We start from the raw sequence: 21,247 nt of genomic DNA, 5'->3' as shown, positions 1-21,247 counted from the left end.
GACTTATAAATATAGACGAAAGATGTATTTTCTATGGTATGGTCCACATTGGAGTTAGTGTATGTTTAAAAAGGAAAACTTCAATTAAATAAAATTATTTTTTGTTAAATAATGTAATTAATTACATTATTTTTTGCATTAATTACATTATTTATATAAAAAAAATAATGTAATTAATGCAAAGTTAATTCAATTTAATTCTTATATAAAAAAGGTCAAAGTATACATTGAATTTAATTCTTATTATTATTATTATATCGAGTAACGGATGGATGGAGTAAACTATATTAAAATTTCATTTTTTGATATGTATTCACGTGGCATTGGCAAAACAGGATCCTCACCCCACATTCATTTTCAAAGGCCCAAGTTGGTTGGCCATTCGTGAGTGAGTGGGGGATGCTCATTTTGAAACACATCATTTTGTAGGTCCCTAATTAATGATTCAAAACTATAAAAGAAAACTTAATACAATCACCAAAAAAATAGAAAAAATATATGAAGGGGTTATGACTCATGATTCATTCACATGAATGAATGTTGTGGTAAACAATAAGATAAAGTAAGTTAAAATGAAATAAATGACAAAATTAAATTTGAATGAATCATATTTCCTATTATATCCCTTCTTTTATGTGAAATGATTATCATAGTACGTATGTATTGAAATATAAAAGAGGAAGCACGTAAATACAGCTAGCTACCTCTCAATTTGGGTTACAGCTGCTATTGATTGTTATGGTGGGTCGCACCACACTCTAACAATTCTCTGATCCCCGGAGACACCACCACCATAAACACTGTCTCTCCCACCACCACCGTTCACTTTCTGACACAAAATTCTCCGCCATCGTTCGTTCGTTGTCAAAACTCAAACTGGGTTCGTTTTGTTTTTCTCTGCTTTTGTCTTCATTTTTTGTTTTACTTTTGATTTTGAGGTTTTTAAGGATTTTGAAGTTTTTAAGGTTGAACTGTTGAAGTCAAAGGTTTTGTCAGTCGTGTTGTGTTTTTGTTTTTTGGGATTGGCGTGGCGGCGATTGAATTTTCTCGGGAAAATCCTGGTGGTGACGGCGTTTCGTTTGGCTGGTCGGAAAGTGGGAAGAAAGAGACGGTGGTGGTGGTGAGAGTGGGGGGAGTTTGCTGAATTCGATGAAGACAGAAACTTTGGTGGAAAATAATTCTGGGAAATGAAGGGCACTCAGAAAAGTGACATGTTTTTGGTGTGGAATTGAATTTTTTTGAGTGGAGGGTGGTAATTTAATGCTAGCTGTGAATTGAACATACCCTATTGATTCTTGTATTGAAGGGAGGGTAAGTTTGTTGCTTTGTTTTTTAGACTTTAGTGATTGCAATGCATTTATTGCAGAAAAAGGAGAAGGTAGAGTGTGTGGGGAGGGAGAAGGAGGGGCTAGAGAGAGAGAGTGTATGTTGCAGTTGACCATTATGAATGCTATAATTACAACTCATCCATTATCTCTTAGTACTCTGTGGATGCTTTTATTATCAGTATATTTAATTCATTCATTCTAATCTTTAATATATCTTCCTTCTTTTCTCAACCTGAAGCATCGGAGAACCACATTGATTTACCAAATTGCAAGGGGGTTAGTTGGTTGCTACTCTTTCTCTTCCAAAGCTTCAGTCTCTAGGTAATTCTCTTTTTCTGCTTTGATCTCACCCATCACATCACTACCACTCTCTTCTTCCTTTCATGGTTCATGATCAAACACTTTTGTTTTTTGTTTTTGCTGTTTGTTTCAATTTCAATTTCACAACCTTTTGTTTCTCATTTGCTGTCAATTTTTCATTTTTTTTTCTCTGGAATTGTCAATTCTCAAGGGAGATAGGAAAAAAACAAAAACTGTGATGTTTTTCACTTTTGCAGATTCTGAGAGTGTTAGATGTATCATATCATAACATGGTCCCCAATTTTTTAGCACTTTCATTTTTTAATTGGAGTTTGGAAGTTTTGGGATCTGAGATAGATCTCTATCATTTTGACCATGTTCCCTGATTTCCTTCATGTGTAATTTGGAACCCAGTTGGGGTTTTCACTCTACTTTTTCTCTGGATTTCTCTAAACATGCTTATTCTGATCATGAGTCAGATCTAATCAGTGCTAAAGGACAAAAAATTGGTAGGGATTTTGTAGGTAGTCGTCTTGTTATGTAGGCCTTGTGATTTAAAATTTGGGTTTGTACTTTGTAATTTTCTAGTCCAAAGCTTTCGATAAAGCTTGAGATTTTTAAAACTTTATTCTTGTCCTTTTATACGTGCTGGACTGTCCTTGGATTCTACATAGGCAAGATCTTTTTTACTTATTTAAAGAAAAAGGCAACTGCTACTTTCTTTTTAGCACTAAAATATTATCATAGGCTCATAGAGAGAACTGGGATTCTTAAACAAACCAAACTGAATGACATTGTTTGGAAGTTTGAAGCTCAAGATAGAGTATGGTCCCCAATTTTACTGATTTGAGTGCTTTAACCCAAACCTTGTTGCAATTTAAGAGCTTGTGGTAAATTTTCCATGGTCCTTTTCCTTTCTTATGCTCTCCACTTTACCCTGTCATTAGTGCCATGACTTGCATTGAGTTCTGTTTAATACCAGTAGCAGCTAAAATTTTCTTCCATATATGGGAGTAGGGAATGTATGATATTAGTGACAGAATCAGAGGTTCTTGTCTACTGAGATCCAAATAAATATTTTAAGGTTTCTAATGAATAATGGATTAGCTGTTTCTCTTCCTTTTTATTCTTGTTTTACTTGTCTTTCTTCTTATTTTATTCTTTTGATTGTCTGTTGTAGTTGTAGCATTGAAATAGAATCTTTGTTATTGGTGCTTGGCTTTGAGTACCTTTGTAAATGTTTCCATTATTGCTCTTTATTTCCATTAAGTGCAGTTATAGCTGTGGTTACTTGCAACCTAATTGTTTGCTTGCTGGTTTTCAGGTTCCTGCAGAGTATTGTGCGATCAGATTAGTTTCTTTGATTGAAAACGGTCAAAATAGCATTGGTTGTTGCAGCAAAGAAAGTTCACCCATGTATTTAAATATAAATACAGCATGAAACTAGGTAAAAAACTATTAAATTATGATCTCTTCAATTTGTCCTGTTACTATCTTCAACAGCATTTGCATTTACTTTTGGGTTATTAAGGGTTGAACAAGTATGGCTTTGCTTAACCTTTGGGGCAGTAAGAAGATTGTGGTCCCTGAAATGGAACTCCTTTATGTATTTTTTTTAAGTTTGTGGGGCCATGATTCCCAGCTTTCATTCAAGGTGCATTGTTCTTTGCCTAATTGTCTCATATATCAAATATGAACTCTTTAAGATTGTTATAAGCTGATGAATTAGGTTATGATAGTATGAATAATATAACCGTTTTCAACTTTGGTTCTTCTTATGATTTTCTGAAATCCTTAATGTCTTCAATGGAGTGTGTTTTTTAATCAAACTGCTTAATATTGTGAAATTTAGCCTTATTAATTCATTTTTTGCAGAAGGTGAACTGTCTTTCTTCCCAACAAAGAACGGCCTCGTGCCTGAGTCTGAATTGCCTGAGTTCAATGACAATGATCAAAACTCTGCTGGATACAAATCACAAAACCAGAAAGTGAAGGAATATGATAATAAGCTCCCTCTTTATTTAATGGAGAATAAACTAGTTTTAGATCCATCACCATTTGTCAAGGAGTCAGCAGATTGCATGACTACACCAAAACTTGATTTTCGTAACCGCGTGATGGATTTGAAATATGATTATGAAGCACAGATGCTTGAGTTAATGGAGCCCTTATCTCATTCTTCCAAGGATATGGAGTCTATCAAGTTTCCAAATGACAAGCAAGCAGTTAAAGAATCCCCTGCTTCACCAAAATCTAGTCCTCTGGAGGAAATGGATTCACGCGAGAATTCGGGGGATGACTGTATGGACAAAACTGTTACAGAATATGAACCAGAAAGGGTAGTTCGTTGCAAAGAGAGCAATTGCCATGCTGTGAAGGATATCTGTGTTGATGAAGGAGTCCTTAACAAGCATAAGATCATGTTTGAGAATAGTATTGATGAAAAGTCTTACAATTTTTTCCCTCTTGGGAGTTTTGAAAAGATAGAAAAGCAGAAAGAAAACACTGGTATCAATGTACTAAATCTAGCGGAAACAGAGGAGTCTGACCAGGTTTTAGTGAATCATGCTCAATCCAAGGAATTAATGCGCAAAGACGAAGATATGACTGAAAATGTTATTGGTAATGTCAATGAAGAGATGGTTTTACCCGAAGACAAGGTTTCTATACCTTCTGATGACGAGGGGGAACAGGTATTCAACATATTAGAAAATGTTTTCCAACTATTTTTTTTGGAAATCAATGTTTAATGTTCTTTTAAAAGGTTTGTTTGAGTATTTGAACTGCCATGGTTGTTACCTGTTACACACAGCATTGAAAATAGAATGTGTTCATGATTGAGTCACTGCTTGAGCAAGGTGACGGCGATTTCAAAACTTAAGAAACATATCTATTTCATTTTCAATGTACATACTTTTAAGTGAAGTTTCTTGTTCATTGATTATTCCCATATCTATTATGCGGCAAGCAGATCTGTTGGGGCTTTTATTAACCCGGAAAAGAAAAATTATTAGCTTCTTTGGAAATTTTGTCTGGTCATGTGTTTGCAAATTGCATACAGACATGCAGAAGGTTCAGATAATGATGCTCAGTGTTATATTTGCAGATTTCAAGTGAACCTGAATTGCACCCTGAGTCCGGAGAGTTGAAAAATAAGGGCGAGGAAGCAGTGATGGGAAGTCTCTCTTTGGTTCTAGCAGCTAATGAATCAAACAGTGATAGCATTGTTCTGGTGAATGAAAGCAGCACTTATCAGTTTGATTCTTCAGCTCCTGAAGATTGTGGCAGAAAGGAATGTCACCAATTTGCTGAAACTCAACATACATCTATGCTTGTTGAGGCCGATGATCAGGCTTTTACAACCGAGATTCGACACAGCTTAGGCGAGTCAAGTTTCTCAGCTGTAGGCCCTGTACTTAGTCATATAAGTTACTCAGGCTCGATACCATATTCTGGTAGCATCTCTCTTCGATCAGACAGCAGCACAACCAGCACTCGGTCCTTCGCGTTTCCAGTGTAATTTGCCTGAAAACTTTGTCTTCATACCTTTCAGTTGGATTCTTTGTATTGGCAATGGATGACTAATGCTGATTTCCATCTTGTGATTGCAGATTGCAAAATGAATGGAATAGCAGCCCAATCAGAATGGCAAAAGCTGACAGGAGCCGGTACCCAAAGCACCGCAGTTGGAGGGAGAGGCTTCTTTGCTGTAAATTTTGAGAGAATATTTTCTTCTCTTATAGGTTTAGAATTCATATATATCATTTAAACTCAACCGTCATATGCATATACATCTTCCTAACTGTTCACAGTGTGCATTAGGTTTAGAATACCTACTGCACAGTTTAAGTTTATCATGTTTTAGAATGCTCAGGCAAGTAAAAGGTATTGTTGTACCTTTTGCTTGTGTTTACCTTTCTCATTGCCCTCATATGGTTTCATAGATCTTTTTTTTCTCAATTTCAATTACAAACAATTAAAAGTACATATTAAAGTTGAATCATTTGCCTCCAGTTAAATATATAACTAAAATCTCTAAATTGAGAAGCTAGCTAGTTTAATTATCAAAGCCTCTTGATTTGACCACCTAGCGCGTAAATCAACTTTCACGAGGTTATTCTAGCTTAAGCAGGGGTCTCGAGGTCGGGTTTCAGTGAATGCTGCCATGTTAAATACTTGGTAAGACGAGCTTTGTCACCCATAAAAGTCATGCTTGGCTCGAACGGGATTTGCCTCAATGGAGGATGCTTGTGGGTTAAACCAAAAGCCTTTTGATTTGGTTGTTAAAATGTCGCCTTAGTTACTTTGGAACAGAAGGATTTGCCTCCGGTTAGGTACGTTTTATTGGAGAAATTTAGGAAATAGATAGAATTAGTAAATTGCCATACATAACCAAAGAACACGTAGAACTTCAACCGAAGAACATGTTTGGCAATAAGTCAATTTGGGATTTTAATGCAGCTTAGACAACTCATGTTTTCCTTAACTACTTTCATAATGTTACTTCCATTTATAAAATATTTATAAATAAGATACTGCTATATGAACTAAACATAATGCAAATAGGAGAAACTTAGTTATGGTGTCTTTTTGTTGAACTTGTCTTAATTAATTATCAAAATCTTTTTGCAAACTTCCATTGTGTTTACATGAGTATTTGTAAACTTTTTTTTTTTTCGAAGGATGAGTATTTGTAAATTTATTTTTGGGTAAAATTGAATTTGGCTGAAACTTGAAAGTGGGCTTAAATGTCTGCTATCTGTAAGCATTATTTCACACCAAATTCCAAGTCCAGAAACATCTCCTTTGCGAATAACACAAATTTGGGTTATGTTGTTCAAAATTAGCTTCAGTTTAAACTTACATCACAGTATCTAATGTGAATGTGTTCTCTGTTTATCATATGTTTAACCATGTTGTGCTGCTCCACTTGTACCATTGATATCATGTGGATGGGTTTTACTTGTGATGTCGATGATTCGAATCAAAATCATCTTGTGGTAGCAGGGTGAGGACATGTTATGTCACAACTTTTTTCCTGTGTTAACCAATATATTATCACAATGGATAGTTGTAAGACTAATCTTTTGTCCAAATGTCAGCGCACTAAGTGGAAGGAGACTGATTAATGAGTTTTTTTGATTTATAAGAGTTGAAAATCGAACCCCTAACCACTTATTTAAGGGATGAAGTGCTGAACTACTACGTCAACGCACTAAGTGGAAGAAGAGTAATCAATGAGTTTTTTCGATTTATAAGAGTTGAAAATCGAACCCCTAACCACTTATTTGGGATAAAGTGCTGAACCACTACGTCAACTCACTTGGTTTGTTATTTCATAACTAGATCAAAACTAAAGGAGCACAAGGGCTGAAATTCTCACAACTCTTGTTAAGGAAACCGATAGCCAACTCAAAGTCTGATTCTATAAGCAACTTGGAAAACACCCTAGCCTTGGCAATCCTAATACCATATATGATACCCCAAAGCTCAGTCCAGACGACTGAACAATTCGCCAACTTAGCAGAAAAACCAACCAGAAATTTTCCCTATTGATCATGGATAATCCCCCACATGCTGCTTTATTCTCACTGGGATGAGTGTGTCATCAATATTCACTTTAACCCAAAGATCCATAGGAGACAAGAGAGTTGCTGATTCGATTAGAGTTAAAGGAGAGAGCAGAGGAGCTGGCAGCATGCTCACATTCTGACAGAGCCTGGAGAATGAACTTGATAACAACAGCAGGGGCTTTGCTCAAATTTTCATAAACTAACTCATTTCTATCTCTTCAAATCTTATCCAATGTAATCCCCAAAACAAGAAACCAAGAAACCTTAAGATGTGATCTGCAGATACTTATCATATGCCTTAGGCACCTAGCGTCATTAGTGAGCTGAATATTACTAACCCCTTTCCACAAAAATAACTTGACCCTTTGAGGCCCCATCCACTTCCAAACTAATTTGAAAATTTTGTTTTGGTCCTCCATGTTAGTACTGGCGAGGCTAGCATCAGAAGACTATACGGAGAACCTGCCATTAGATGTGAGATTCCAGGCCATAGTACAGTTAATAAGCTGTTGAGGGAGCCAAATATTGAGCTGATTCAGATTACATACACAAGACATTGAGACAAAAGAAGCTAACAAATCTAGCAATATCCAAACAGGATAAGACATTGAGAGCATAGGGCTGCAGAATACTATTAGTTGGGACCCATAAATCTGTCCTCAACATCACATAATTACCATTCCCTATCCTGCAAACCATATTAGGCTTAACCTTTTCCCAGCTAGCACACCCTCCCCTCCAAAGGTTAGAGGGAGTCCTTCCTTTTTGGAAAGAAGGGAGATCATTATTACCACAATTATACTTAGCTTTAAGCACATCAACCCAAAGCTCCTCAGACATGGTGCAAACCCACCCAGATCACCTTCATCATAATGTTTGGGTTCATTGCTTTGGTGAGCCTTAGGCCAAGCCCACTATTAGAAGAGGGAGAGCAAACCTTCTCCAAGAGGCTGAATGAATTCTCTTGCTGCTAAGAGTGTCCCCCCAAATGAAATCCCTGCATTTTTTTATCCATACTTCTACAAGTAGTAATTGGAAGCACATTGTTTTGCATGACAGATGAAGGTAAGGCTGTCAAAACTCACTTAGTCGGAGTTAGTCTTCCACCCAAAAAATTGGCCTTCCAAACCGACAACCTTTGGTTAGCTTTCTCCGGGATATAGTGCAAGGTATTCCTAGAGACCCTCTTGTAATGCAACGCCCCACCTATGTATTTTCCAAGGTCAATAGTTCTAAGGTAATCAAAACTAGAACTAATTTGCTCCCTGACAGTAGAGTGCATATTCTTTGAGATTTGGTTTCTGGCCAGAACTAGTACAAAAGAGCTCAATAACCTGCTTTATAACCTCAACTAGGAAAGGGAAGCTTCAAAAAAAAAGGACTAAGTCATCAGAAAACAAAATGTGATAACCTAGGTCCATGCTTTTCCATCTTGATTGGTTTCCACAACCTTGTTCAATTACAGTGTTAATTAGATGGGATAACTTCTACATACATATGACAAATAGGTAAGGTGAAATAGGATCACTTTGCCTAATCCTTCTAGAGGGTTGAAACTCTTGAAGAGCTTCCCCATTCACCAACAGTCTCATCTTCACAGAAGCAAGACATTAGACAAGTATGAATCATCTAGCTGAAATTTTCAGGGACCTGAATATGTTTCAAGGTTTCCAAAATGAAGTCCCATCTTACTCCATCTCCTCTAGCTCACTCCTCCCCCTTACACATTCCCCCTCTTCTCCCCCAAAACCTACACCTCTCCCTAAAATCTGGTGCGAGAAATTCACATGGACAACATCTTACTAAAATTATCACGTGTGCTAATGACTAGGAAAGAAAAATTAAGCCACATTAATATTGTGAAGTATAAAGACTTAGGGCTCGTTTGGCACGCCGTATTAGACATGATAGTATAAGCTTATACAATACATTATGAGTTTATCTATTGTTTGGTGATGACATTGTATTGTATAAGCTTATCCATCAAAGTTCCCTTATACGTTAAAATGACGTATTATTTAATCCATCATGTGAGTGATGGATAAGGCATGATAAGGTTGTGACGTATAAGTCACCATCACCACCACCCTCCATTGCTGCCAACTTACACCACCATTGGCACCACCACCGCCACTGGTATTGTCGCCACCACCCGATCACCACCGCCGCCACCACCACCGCCCTACCGTCACCACTGGTGTTGCCGCCACCACCACCACCACCGCCCTACCGCCACCACCGACACCACAAACCTATCGCCACCACCACCATAATCGCCGCCACCACTCTATTGCCACCACCGACACCACAACCACCACCCTATCGCCACCACCACCATTGCCTCCACCCTCCACCATCGCCGCCACCCTTCTAAGCCGTCACCGCCTTACCACCACCACCCTATCGTCGCCAACACCACAAACATCAGCGCTGCCACCACCCGATCACCACCGTCGTCGCCCTACCGCCACCACTGGTGTTGCCGCCACCACCACCGCCCTACCGCCACCACTGACACCACAACCACCACCCTATCGCCACCACACCATAATCGTCGTCACCACTCTATTGCCACCACCACCGACACCACAACCACCACCCTATCGCCACCACCACAACCATTGCCTCCACCCTCCATCGTAGCCGCCACCCTAGCGCAGCTGCCACCGCCGCCACCGTCACCACCCTATCATCACCACCACCATCGCTGCCACCACCACCACCACCACCACCAACCTATCTCCATTGTCACCATCACCGCCACCAACACCAATCTACCACCACTGCCACCACCGTTATAATCACCTTCATATTTGATTTTTATTATATATCATTATTCAATACTTCATTAAACATAAAATTGCATTACTTTAAACGATATGGTAAATTATACAGAGTATGACCAAACGTTGGATAGTATATGAAAGTTATCAGGGCTTATACTATCAGGCCTAATACTATCAGGTCTTATACTATCAGGCCTTATACTATATGTAAGGCCCAAGTTTTAACGTTTTGGATAAGTGAATAAAATAAAGGAGTTATTTGATTAAGATAAATTTGGGAACGAAAGAGGTTCAGGAAAAGTCCAAGAATGTATCGAAAAACCGAAAGAGTTATAGCACGACTAACATACGCTTAATCCTAGGTCGAAGGTATTAGTGAATAGTTAATTTACGCTTTAGGACACGATGGAAACTAATTCCAAAAATCCTCAGAGAAATGTTAGAACTTCTCTTTTCCGTCCTTAAACAACCATTTCGATGCGAAATCCTGGAAAGTACGAACGTCAAATTCCAATTCTCGGAAGTTTGCCGAAACGGAATCCCTGATAGTTCGAAAAACCTAAGATCGACAGACGATGAAGACTTTTTCTATCCGGAAACTCAAATGAAGATTCCACCCGCGTTCACCTACTTCTCTCATCATTCCTAATCTTTCTTCAGAAGGAAGTTTTCTTGTCCGACGATCACTGCAAAAAGTAGTTTTTCGGGATAAACCGACTTACACCGACTTATGCCGATTTTGGATCTTTTGGTTTAATTCCAAGAATTCTATTTTGAGTTCTGGAATTCTGTCGCCAGAACCTATCTTAGAATGCGCAGAGGAACGCGCAGGGAAAAATCGGAATCGCAAAAAAATCATTTTTCCGTTTTTCCAAAACCTATAAATAGCTTGAAAAATTAGATTTTTTTCACAAAACCCATTTTCCCCACCCCTCCAAGCCGCGAGTTTCTAGAGAGAGAGAGAGATCCGGATCTTCGTCGTTTCTTGCCCGTTTGCTTCACCGTTCGTCACTAATCGAAGACCTCGAGGTAGGTAATCTATACTCTCCTTCGAATCGTCGTTTCTGTCCATTTCTCTTGCGACTTTCTGAGTTCAAAATTTTGAGGTTTTTGAAAAACTGTTCAAATCAGCTGATTTCAGCGTCTAAACTTCTTCCCTGCATGCTCCTGAGCGTGTTCTGCGGATTAGATTTTGTCAAATGTCGACGAAATGCCGCCGGGATCAATTTATACCCTAAATACCCATTTTTCGCCAAAGTCGCAACCTTTACGCTCTAATCTATCGACTTGGCTTAGTGCTAGTAGGATTTGTCGTCATAAACGTCGTTGTGGACGTCCCCATCCAATTTGTTTTTCAAAAATCCAATTTTGAAATTCTGAGCTAAAAATAATGACCAAACTACCCCTATATCAGTTTTCGATCCGAAAATTTTTCCGAGCCTAGAACCGTCTTAGTTACGGCTTATGTTAACCTAGGAACCAAGTTTGATCGAAGAAAAATCGACCCTCCCAATTAAGGAAAGTGGCCGAGAGCTATATCAAGGGGGGAGGAGAATCCGATTTTTCGAAAACTTGTCTTAACGCGTTAGATTGTCGTACCACGGAGGTAGTAGTGTACTGTGTAACCCTAGGACTCTTTGATTGCTGAGTTTCTGACTCTTGGTGTTGATTTCTGTGATTTTTGCTTAAGGTTCGTTTGAGGAGATTCCAAGAAACCAAGGAGAAGAGCTTGAAGAACATTTGGAGGAGGAAGCTGGAAGACCCACCGGTGAGGGCTACTCTCTGAATTACTAGATAATGCTTTAGGTGTCGATGAAATTCGACTTGATTTATGTGTTATGCACTTAATTGCTAAATGTCTGAAATGATTTCTGAGGCTTCGGCCGAACTTGTTGAGTACTTGATGCCATGATATTGTGTGCTAAATGATTCACATGCTATGTGCTACATGGTTAACTTAGGATGTGTTGGAATATGCTGTTTATGCCTATTGGTTGAGCTGTTTCATTGATGCTATTCCACTCGTGCCTATGTTTCTGGAAAGTGAGGATTACGGGCAAGTCATGCCGAATTTTTATGAGATTTTGAGAGAGTTTTAAAGGACGAACGGAGTTCGGACCTTGTTATGTTTTAATGGATCGAGACCTTCTCAGGGAATTATTTGAGATTATGGGATCTCTAAAAACTCTTAGGAAGTATTATAAGATTAAAATGAAAACTATTTTATCACGGAAAACTCATAAGACATTAATCAACTTCTAAATCCTTTGAACAATAATGATACCCTTAGATAAGAGCTTAGAGCCTGAATATTAGTTTGGGAAATATGAGAAGTGTCGTCGAGTCCAAGTCTTGAGGAAACTTACAAGTTTCCGAGTATGCTTATACTCTTTTCGCTCGATGAGCAGTTTAATGTTTGGCTATCTAAAGTTTAGCCGGAGACTATAAGTTTCCAAGTACTTCGGTACCTTTTCGCTCGATGAGCAGTTTATTGATTGGCTATCTAAAGTTTAGCCGGGAACCATGAGTTCCAAAGTATCTTCTTCTTCTTTTGATTAATTCATTTTGTCGCAGAATCGACGTTTGCCTTAGGGTAGGTTTTTTTTAGAGACAATAAGTTAGCTAGAACACGTGACGACGTGTCGAGTGAGGTCGGAGACGTTGTTTGGCTAATCACTTGCATTCATGCACTCATTTTGAGGTTAATACACGGCGGATTACCGGACCTCGGTGGATTCCAAAATGGTCATAAGACCCGGATTTCCATATTTAGGACACTACGGTGGTCCTCAGTAGCAGACGGAATGGCAGACCTACGGGTTCACTGCTGATCTGACTACTTTTGTGTGGTGTAAGAGGCGCCCGAGCGGAATGGTCCCACTTTGGCCGGTGTTAGGGCTGACTCGATGGTGTCCATCCTTCTTCCGGAATGCATTTTGTTACCCAGCATTGCATTTCATGCAACATACATGCTGACTTAGTTGCTGAGTGTGATTGGTACCTGTTTATCCTACTTGAGGCATGCTAATTCTTATTATTATCTTTATATTCATTGTGATATATGCAACCCTAGGATGTTATCCCTAAACTCTAAGCCTGAGAGGCTAATAATTATTATCCCATATATATATCTGGCTTTAATATTTATATAATTCTTTGGAGTTGACCCTCGCGTCTTCTGTGTGTGTTTGGGCGGACTACGCCATTGTCAGTTGAGTATGGCGGACCGGTTCACGATGGTTCACCCTTCAGGGGAAACTAGGTTGAAGAAGCTTGATCAGGAGGACTACGGTTCAGGGGTGGTCGACCCCGCTGGCCACCGAGCGACTTACTCGAGATGGGATTAGTGTAGGAGTAGAGTCTTAGCTCTGACCGTCATTGTTTCTTTGGGGACAGGGTAGTTTCCCGCCTATAGCTTTTTGTGTGGTTCCTCTACGGGGATCACAGAGAGTTGGTTGGGCTAAGAGGTCTTGTTTTAGGCCGCTGGGCCAACTTGTTCTCAGATTTTGAGGTTTAGTGTTACGGACACAGTATTTTTACCTTGGTTTGTACTTTTGCCTACGGGCGTTACTCTCTTTTACTTTCCGTCACTGGAGGTTTACTCGTGACGTGGTTTACAACTTACAGTGGGGGCTGTAATCATATTGTATATTAGTTCTGTTATCTTCGTTTTAGAGTTTCATCTCTTTCTGTCTTTACTTACACTATCGAAAAAAAATAATTCACGTTTTTCCGCTTAAGTTATTTCTTTGGTTACTAAAGTGACGCCACCGAAATCGGGGTGTTACAATTGTGGTATCAGAGCTTAGTCGAGTCTTTCGGGAGTCTTTGGGGAATAGGTCTTCTGTGCTAGGTTGTGTGACTCTGCAAAGAGTAAAAATTGATTGTCTGCCAAGCGATTTCTCGCTTAGAATTGATTGAAGTTATTGCTTGATCATATTGTATAGTATGTTAGATGCTATCCGATGATGAGTACTAACTGTTTGTTTGACTAAGCATAGGATGGTAAGCCCTGACAGGATGGCAAAGGCAATAGCTACCATGATTGAGGCAATGATGAATCAGGCTGCTGAGGACGCTTACAGACGCGCTGAGGAGGCTGCACGTGAACGACCTCAACCGCTAATCGAGGCGTCCAAGTACCAGCATAGTGGATTGGATCGAGCTGGAGCTGGAGGACCAGTGAGGTCAGATCCACAGGAGTACCGGCAGTGGAAGCCATACCAGCATCCCGAGGGAAGAGACCCTACCCAAGGATCACGCAAGTTAACGACCGCAACTAATTTCCAGGAGGCTGTGACATGCTACCGTTGTGGGAGACTTGGACACTACGCCTTTCAGTGCTCAGTGACTGGACCACAATGCTTCAAGTGCGAACAACGTGGACATTTGGCCGTGAACTGTAGGACGTTCCAAGCGGGACCGTCTGACAACAAGATGAAGGGTAAACTTCCTGCCATATCTAAAGGGGCGAGGAAGCAAGTAACGTGTTACAGGTGCAAGAAGGTGGGACACCACTCTAACAAGTGTCCAGACGGGAGACCTCTATGTTTTAACTGCAATCGCCCGGGGCATCAAGCCAAGGATTGCAATGTAACCAGGGTTGAGCCATCTGTGCCTACGGTAAGAGGAAGACATCCTGCTGCACGGGGAGGAGTCTATGTCTCGTGCGGCGAGGGAGCTGACGGACTAGTCAGAGGAGAGCGCACAAACGATGGTAACCTTCTAACTATTCCTTCTCATTCTAGTATAATACGCTCCATTACTCTCGTAGCACATGCGACGCACCAATTTTACTTAAATTGTTTAAGCATTGACTTTATAGTTATTACGCCTAATAATACTTTATTTGACCATTGCTCGTGTTTAAACTATAGAAGTTACACGAGGTTCAGAATAACACGTTAAGCCTAGAAAGTAGTCTTGCACCGATGCGTTTAACAAGAAGCTAGAAGCTGAAGGATGAATCTCAGAGAGATTCCGTATGGATAGTATATGTATGGTGTCGAGAGTGTGTAGTTCCGTAGCGGCATCATTGAGGATTTAATATCAAGATCTCTGTGACTACTGGATGTTAGGAACTCATCGACTGTTCCAGTGGGTTTTTCTAAATCTTCACCTTCGATGTATTAGGCCTGATCAACTTAATATTGAGGGGGTGATATTCGGAATCAGAACTGGCAATGGACTTTGATAGATGGATTGGTAAGATTAATTTGATTGGATCGAGGATTAGTGGAGTCGGGAAGTAAAGTTTTTGTTAAGTAATTGATTTCCTTTGGGGAGGAGTTATAGTTTAAGAAATGGATATTCATTTAAGAAGTATTGAAGAATTAAAGGACATTTGAGGTCCAAACGTGGTGAAAGTTTAGGTTTTAAGTCTATGAATTCTTGTCTTAAGTGCGTAGGACTCAAGGTTTGTTGGGTTTTGATCGAGAGACTAAGTATCGGATTGATGGGAGGACGATCTAGTTACGGAAATAAAGAGTTAGTATTAAGATAAATACTTGAGGTTGTTATAGGTGGACAAATTTCTTAGAGTCTAAGAGTGAATGGAACTTTGTTATGGATTCCGATATTGCATGCTGGGGTTAGCAAGTGAATTTCACTAAGTTAAGTGAGGATTTAAGGGTTAAGATTGACCTTGGGAGGTGAAAATCATGTTCGAATCAGAGATTTAGTGGTGTTGGCATTAATGATTGTAGTTAAACCTCCGAATGTTGAGGGATCGGATGATAAAATGACTAGTTAAGTTTCCTGAGGTACAGCTATGGTTTGATCTTCTAGGGAATAAGTTCGGATTTGGGGGAAGTGTTAAGGATTTTAGGTAATTGTAAAGTGGGTTGTGAATAAGTGAAGGTTGGTTTTATGGTTCAAGTAAGGGAAGTCTCGAAAAAGGGGAGATGACAATAATGGATTGTAAGATATTAAGATGGTGATTAGCTTATAAGTCGCTGATGAATGGATGTTAAAAGGGATTGGGTCTAGCGATGCACAAGGTATTAAGACTCACGTCGAGTTTTACTTGAGTGATGACTAAGTAGAAGATTGATCTCATGGTGCGAATGAGGATAGTTACGAAGTTGGAATCGACGTTAATGGACTAGTAGATTCCAAGGGAATAGTTCGTCTATGAGTTATAGAGCGATCGAGTTAAGTTTTGAATCATGAGTGGAGATCACGAGGACAGGTTGAACATTCACTTTGGAATGCCAGAGGTGTACTGATTTTAAGCAGAATTTTTGGACGAACAAAAGTAAAGGATCAAGTGGTTAAGGTTGTGCAATTGCACGTAGCGTCAACCAATGTTATTTCCAACATAGAACCGACACGAGTGGTCGAGCAGGACGACATAGAGCTTAAAGTACTTGTTTGACCAGAAGGAGTTGAACATGAGACAACGACGCTGGATGGAATTTCTCAAGGATTACGATTTTACCTTACAATACCATCCTGGAAAGGCTAATGTCGTTACTGATGCATTGAGCAGGAAGATGCATATCTCATCAATGATGGTTAAGGAGCTGCAACTGCTGGAACAATTTTGAGATTTGAGCTTAGATGTGAGAGCATCTGAGGGAGAACTGAAGTTTGGGACGATCAAGATCACCAATGGATTGATGGAAGAAATCCGAGACCAACAGTTACAAGATGAATTTTTACTCGGAAAATAAGAATTTAGTAATTCAGGGTAAGGACCCGGAATTCAAGGTAGGGAGTGACAATATCCTGCGATGCAAGGATAGAGTGTGCGTACCTAACAACCCTGACTTAAGGAGGTTGATTATGGACGAAGGTCACAAAAGCAAGTTGAGCATTCACCCTGGAAGGAAAAAGATGTATCAGGACTTGAAGGTGAATTTTTGGTGGCCAGGGATGAAGAGACAAGTGGCAGGATATGTAGCTGCATGTTTAATCTGTCAAAAGGCGAAGGTGGAACATCAGAAATCTGCGGGTATGCTACAAAGCTTGGATGTACCTCAATGGAAATGGGATAGCATATCGATGGATTTTGTCGTGGCATTACCAAGAACTCAAAGAGGATATGACTCGATTTGGGTAATCGTGGATCGACTGACTAAGTCGGCTCATTTCATACCGGTGAGAACTACGTACAACGTGGATAAGCTATCAGAGATTTATATAGCTGAGATTGTGCGACTTCATGGAGTGCCAACAAGTATCGTTTCCGATAGAGACCCGAAGTTTACTTCCCATCTGTGGGGAACTCTTCATGAGGCTTTGGGAACGAGGCTGAGATTAAGCTCTGCTTATCATCCACAGACTGATGGGCAAACTGAGAGAACTATCCAATCATTGGAGGATTTGCTACGAGCTTGCGTGTTAGACAATAAGGGCAGTTGGGACACCCTATTGCCACTGATTGAATTCACATATAACAACAGTTTTCATACGACCATAGGTATGGCACCGTATGAGGCATTGTATGGCCGCAAGTGTAGAACACCTTTATGTTGGTATCAAGATGGAGAGAATTTGTTAGTAGGACCGGAACTTCTGCAACAGACAACTGAGAAGATTAAACAGATCAGGGAGAAGATGAAGGCTTCTCAGAGTAGACAGAAGAGCTATGCAGATCAAAGGCGTAGAACCCTGGAATTCGAAGAAGGAGATCATGTGTTCCTGCGAGTTACCCAGACTACAGGAGTTGGTCGAGCAATCAAGTCAAGAAAGCTGACGCCAAAGTTCATTGGACCTTATCAGATTACTCGTCGTGTAGGACCGGTAGCTTACCAGATCGCACTACCGCCTTTTCTATCAAACATTCACGATGTATTCCATGCGACACAACTGCGGAAGTATATTGCTGATCCGACGCACGTCATCGAGTTGGATGACATTGAGTTGAAGGATAACTTGTCTTTCAAAACACCGCCAATCAGCATTGGTGACACAAGGATAAAGCAGTTGAGGGGAAAAGAGATCGAGTTAGTGAAGGTTATTTGGAACAAGGACACCGGCGATGCAACGTGGGAGCTGAAGGAAAAGATCAAGGAACAGTATCCAGAACTTTTTACTGACCCTTAAGTTTCGAGGTCGAAACTTTCTTTTTGGAGGGTAGTAATGTAAGGCCCAAGTTTTAACGTTTTGGATAAGTGAATAAAATAAAGGAGTTATTTGATTAAGATAAATTTGGGAACGAAAGAGGTTCAGGAAAAGTCCAAGAATGTATCGAAAAACCGAAAGAGTTATAGCACGACTAACATACGCTTAATCCTAGGTCGAAGGTATTAGTGAATAGTTAATTTACGCTTTAGGACACGATGGAAACTAATTCCAAAAATCCTCAGAGAAATGTTAGAACTTCTCTTTTCCGTCCTTAAACAACCATTTCGATGCGAAATCCTGGAAAGTACGAACGTCAAATTCCAATTCTCGGAAGTTTGCCGAAACGGAATCCCTGATAGTTCGAAAAACCTAAGATCGACAGACGATGAAGACTTTTTCTATCCGGAAACTCAAATGAAGATTCCACCCGCGTTCACCTACTTCTCTCATCATTCCTAATCTTTCTTCAGAAGGAAGTTTTCTTGTCCGACGATCACTGCAAAAAGTAGTTTTTCGGGATAAACCGACTTACACCGACTTATGCCGATTTTGGATCTTTTGGTTTAATTCCAAGAATTCTATTTTGAGTTCTGGAATTCTGTCGCCAGAACCTATCTTAGAATGCGCAGAGGAACGCGCAGGAAAAATCGGAATCGCAAAAAAATCATTTTTCCGTTTTTCCAAAACCTATAAATAGCTTGAAAAATTAGATTTTTTTCACAAAACCCATTTTCCCCACCCCTCCAAGCCGCGAGTTTCTAGAGAGAGAGAGAGATCCGGATCTTCGTCGTTTCTTGCCCGTTTGCTTCACCGTTCGTCACTAATCGAAGACCTCGAGGTAGGTAATCTATACTCTCCTTCGAATCGTCGTTTCTGTCCATTTCTCTTGCGACTTTCTGAGTTCAAAATTTTGAGGTTTTTGAAAAACTGTTCAAATCAGCTGATTTCAGCGTCTAAACTTCTTCCCTGCATGCTCCTGAGCGTGTTCTGCGGATTAGATTTTGTCAAATGTCGACGAAATGCCGCCGGGATCAATTTCTACCCTAAATACCCATTTTTCGCCAAAGTCGCAACCTTTACGCTCTAATCTATCGACTTGGCTTAGTGCTAGTAGGATTTGTCGTCATAAACGTCGTTGTGGACGTCCCCATCCAATTTGTTTTTCAAAAATCCAATTTTGAAATTCTGAGCTAAAAATAATGACCAAACTACCCCTATATCAGTTTTCGATCCGAAAATTTTTCCGAGCCTAGAACCGTCTTAGTTACGGCTTATGTTAACCTAGGAACCAAGTTTGATCGAAGAAAAATCGACCCTCCCAATTAAGGAAAGTGGCCGAGAGCTATATCAAGGGGGGAGGAGAATCCGATTTTTCGAAAACTTGTCTTAACGCGTTAGATTGTCGTACCACGGAGGTAGTAGTGTACTGTGTAACCCTAGGACTCTTTGATTGCTGAGTTTCTGACTCTTGGTGTTGATTTCTGTGATTTTTGCTTAAGGTTCGTTTGAGGAGATTCCAAGAAACCAAGGAGAAGAGCTTGAAGAACATTTGGAGGAGGAAGCTGGAAGACCCACCGGTGAGGGCTACTCTCTGAATTACTAGATAATGCTTTAGGTGTCGATGAAATTCGACTTGATTTATGTGTTATGCACTTAATTGCTAAATGTCTGAAATGATTTCTGAGGCTTCGGCCGAACTTGTTGAGTACTTGATGCCATGATATTGTGTGCTAAATGATTCACATGCTATGTGCTACATGGTTAACTTAGGATGTGTTGGAATATGCTGTTTATGCCTATTGGTTGAGCTGTTTCATTGATGCTATTCCACTCGTGCCTATGTTTCTGGAAAGTGAGGATTACGGGCAAGTCATGCCGAATTTTTATGAGATTTTGAGAGAGTTTTAAAGGACGAACGGAGTTCGGACCTTGTTATGTTTTAATGGATCGAGACCTTCTCAGGGAATTATTTGAGATTATGGGATCTCTAAAAACTCTTAGGAAGTATTATAAGATTAAAATGAAAACTATTTTATCACGGAAAACTCATAAGACATTAATCAACTTCTAAATCCTTTGAACAATAATGATACCCTTAGATAAGAGCTTAGAGCCTGAATATTAGTTTGGGAAATATGAGAAGTGTCGTCGAGTCCAAGTCTTGAGGAAACTTACAAGTTTCCGAGTATGCTTATACTCTTTTCGCTCGATGAGCAGTTTAATGTTTGGCTATCTAAAGTTTAGCCGGAGACTATAAGTTTCCAAGTACTTCGGTACCTTTTCGCTCGATGAGCAGTTTATTGATTGGCTATCTAAAGTTTAGCCGGGAACCATGAGTTCCAAAGTATCTTCTTCTTCTTTTGATTAATTCATTTTGTCGCAGAATCGACGTTTGCCTTAGGGTAGGTTTTTTTTAGAGACAATAAGTTAGCTAGAACACGTGACGACGTGTCGAGTGAGGTCGGAGACGTTGTTTGGCTAATCACTTGCATTCATGCACTCATTTTGAGGTTAATACACGGCGGATTACCGGACCTCGGTGGATTCCAAAATGGTCATAAGACCCGGATTTCCATATTTAGGACACTACGGTGGTCCTCAGTAGCAGACGGAATGGCAGACCTACGGGTTCACTGCTGATCTGACTACTTTTGTGTGGTGTAAGAGGCGCCCGAGCGGAATGGTCCCACTTTGGCCGGTGTTAGGGCTGACTCGATGGTGTCCATCCTTCTTCCGGAATGCATTTTGTTACCCAGCATTGCATTTCATGCAACATACATGCTGACTTAGTTGCTGAGTGTGATTGGTACCTGTTTATCCTACTTGAGGCATGCTAATTCTTATTATTATCTTTATATTCATTGTGATATATGCAACCCTAGGATGTTATCCCTAAACTCTAAGCCTGAGAGGCTAATAATTATTATCCCATATATATATCTGGCTTTAATATTTATATAATTCTTTGGAGTTGACCCTCGCGTCTTCTGTGTGTGTTTGGGCGGACTACGCCATTGTCAGTTGAGTATGGCGGACCGGTTCACGATGGTTCACCCTTCAGGGGAAACTAGGTTGAAGAAGCTTGATCAGGAGGACTACGGTTCAGGGGTGGTCGACCCCGCTGGCCACCGAGCGACTTACTCGAGATGGGATTAGTGTAGGAGTAGAGTCTTAGCTCTGACCGTCATTG

At 40.1% G+C, this 21,247-nt stretch overlaps 1 protein-coding gene across 3 annotated transcripts; it reads left to right on the top strand.

Moving 5' to 3' along the window:
- Positions 1-688: 688 nt before the first annotated feature.
- Positions 689-5,588, top strand: LOC130739702 (uncharacterized). Of its 3 annotated transcripts, none has more exons than XM_057592079.1 (6): positions 689-880; positions 1,567-1,649; positions 2,953-3,075; positions 3,507-4,321; positions 4,735-5,144; positions 5,240-5,588. In XM_057592079.1, the coding sequence occupies exons 3-6, from the start codon at positions 3,066-3,068 to the stop codon at positions 5,346-5,348; spliced, it is 1,344 nt and encodes a 447-aa protein (XP_057448062.1). In that variant the 5' UTR covers positions 689-880; positions 1,567-1,649; positions 2,953-3,065; the 3' UTR covers positions 5,349-5,588. The 3 variants fall into 3 exon arrangements, with proteins under 3 accessions (XP_057448062.1, XP_057448061.1, XP_057448060.1); XM_057592078.1 differs by having other exon boundaries at positions 3,504-4,321; XM_057592077.1 differs by having other exon boundaries at positions 689-1,311; positions 3,504-4,321.
- The last annotated feature ends 15,659 nt before the right edge of the window (positions 5,589-21,247 follow it).

Source organism: Lotus japonicus, chromosome 2 (assembly GCF_012489685.1).
Source record: "Lotus japonicus ecotype B-129 chromosome 2, LjGifu_v1.2".
NCBI classification, from domain to species: domain Eukaryota; kingdom Viridiplantae; phylum Streptophyta; class Magnoliopsida; order Fabales; family Fabaceae; genus Lotus; species Lotus japonicus.
Note: the sequence above shows the minus strand (reverse complement) of the source record. Positions and strands in the feature narration are given on the sequence as shown.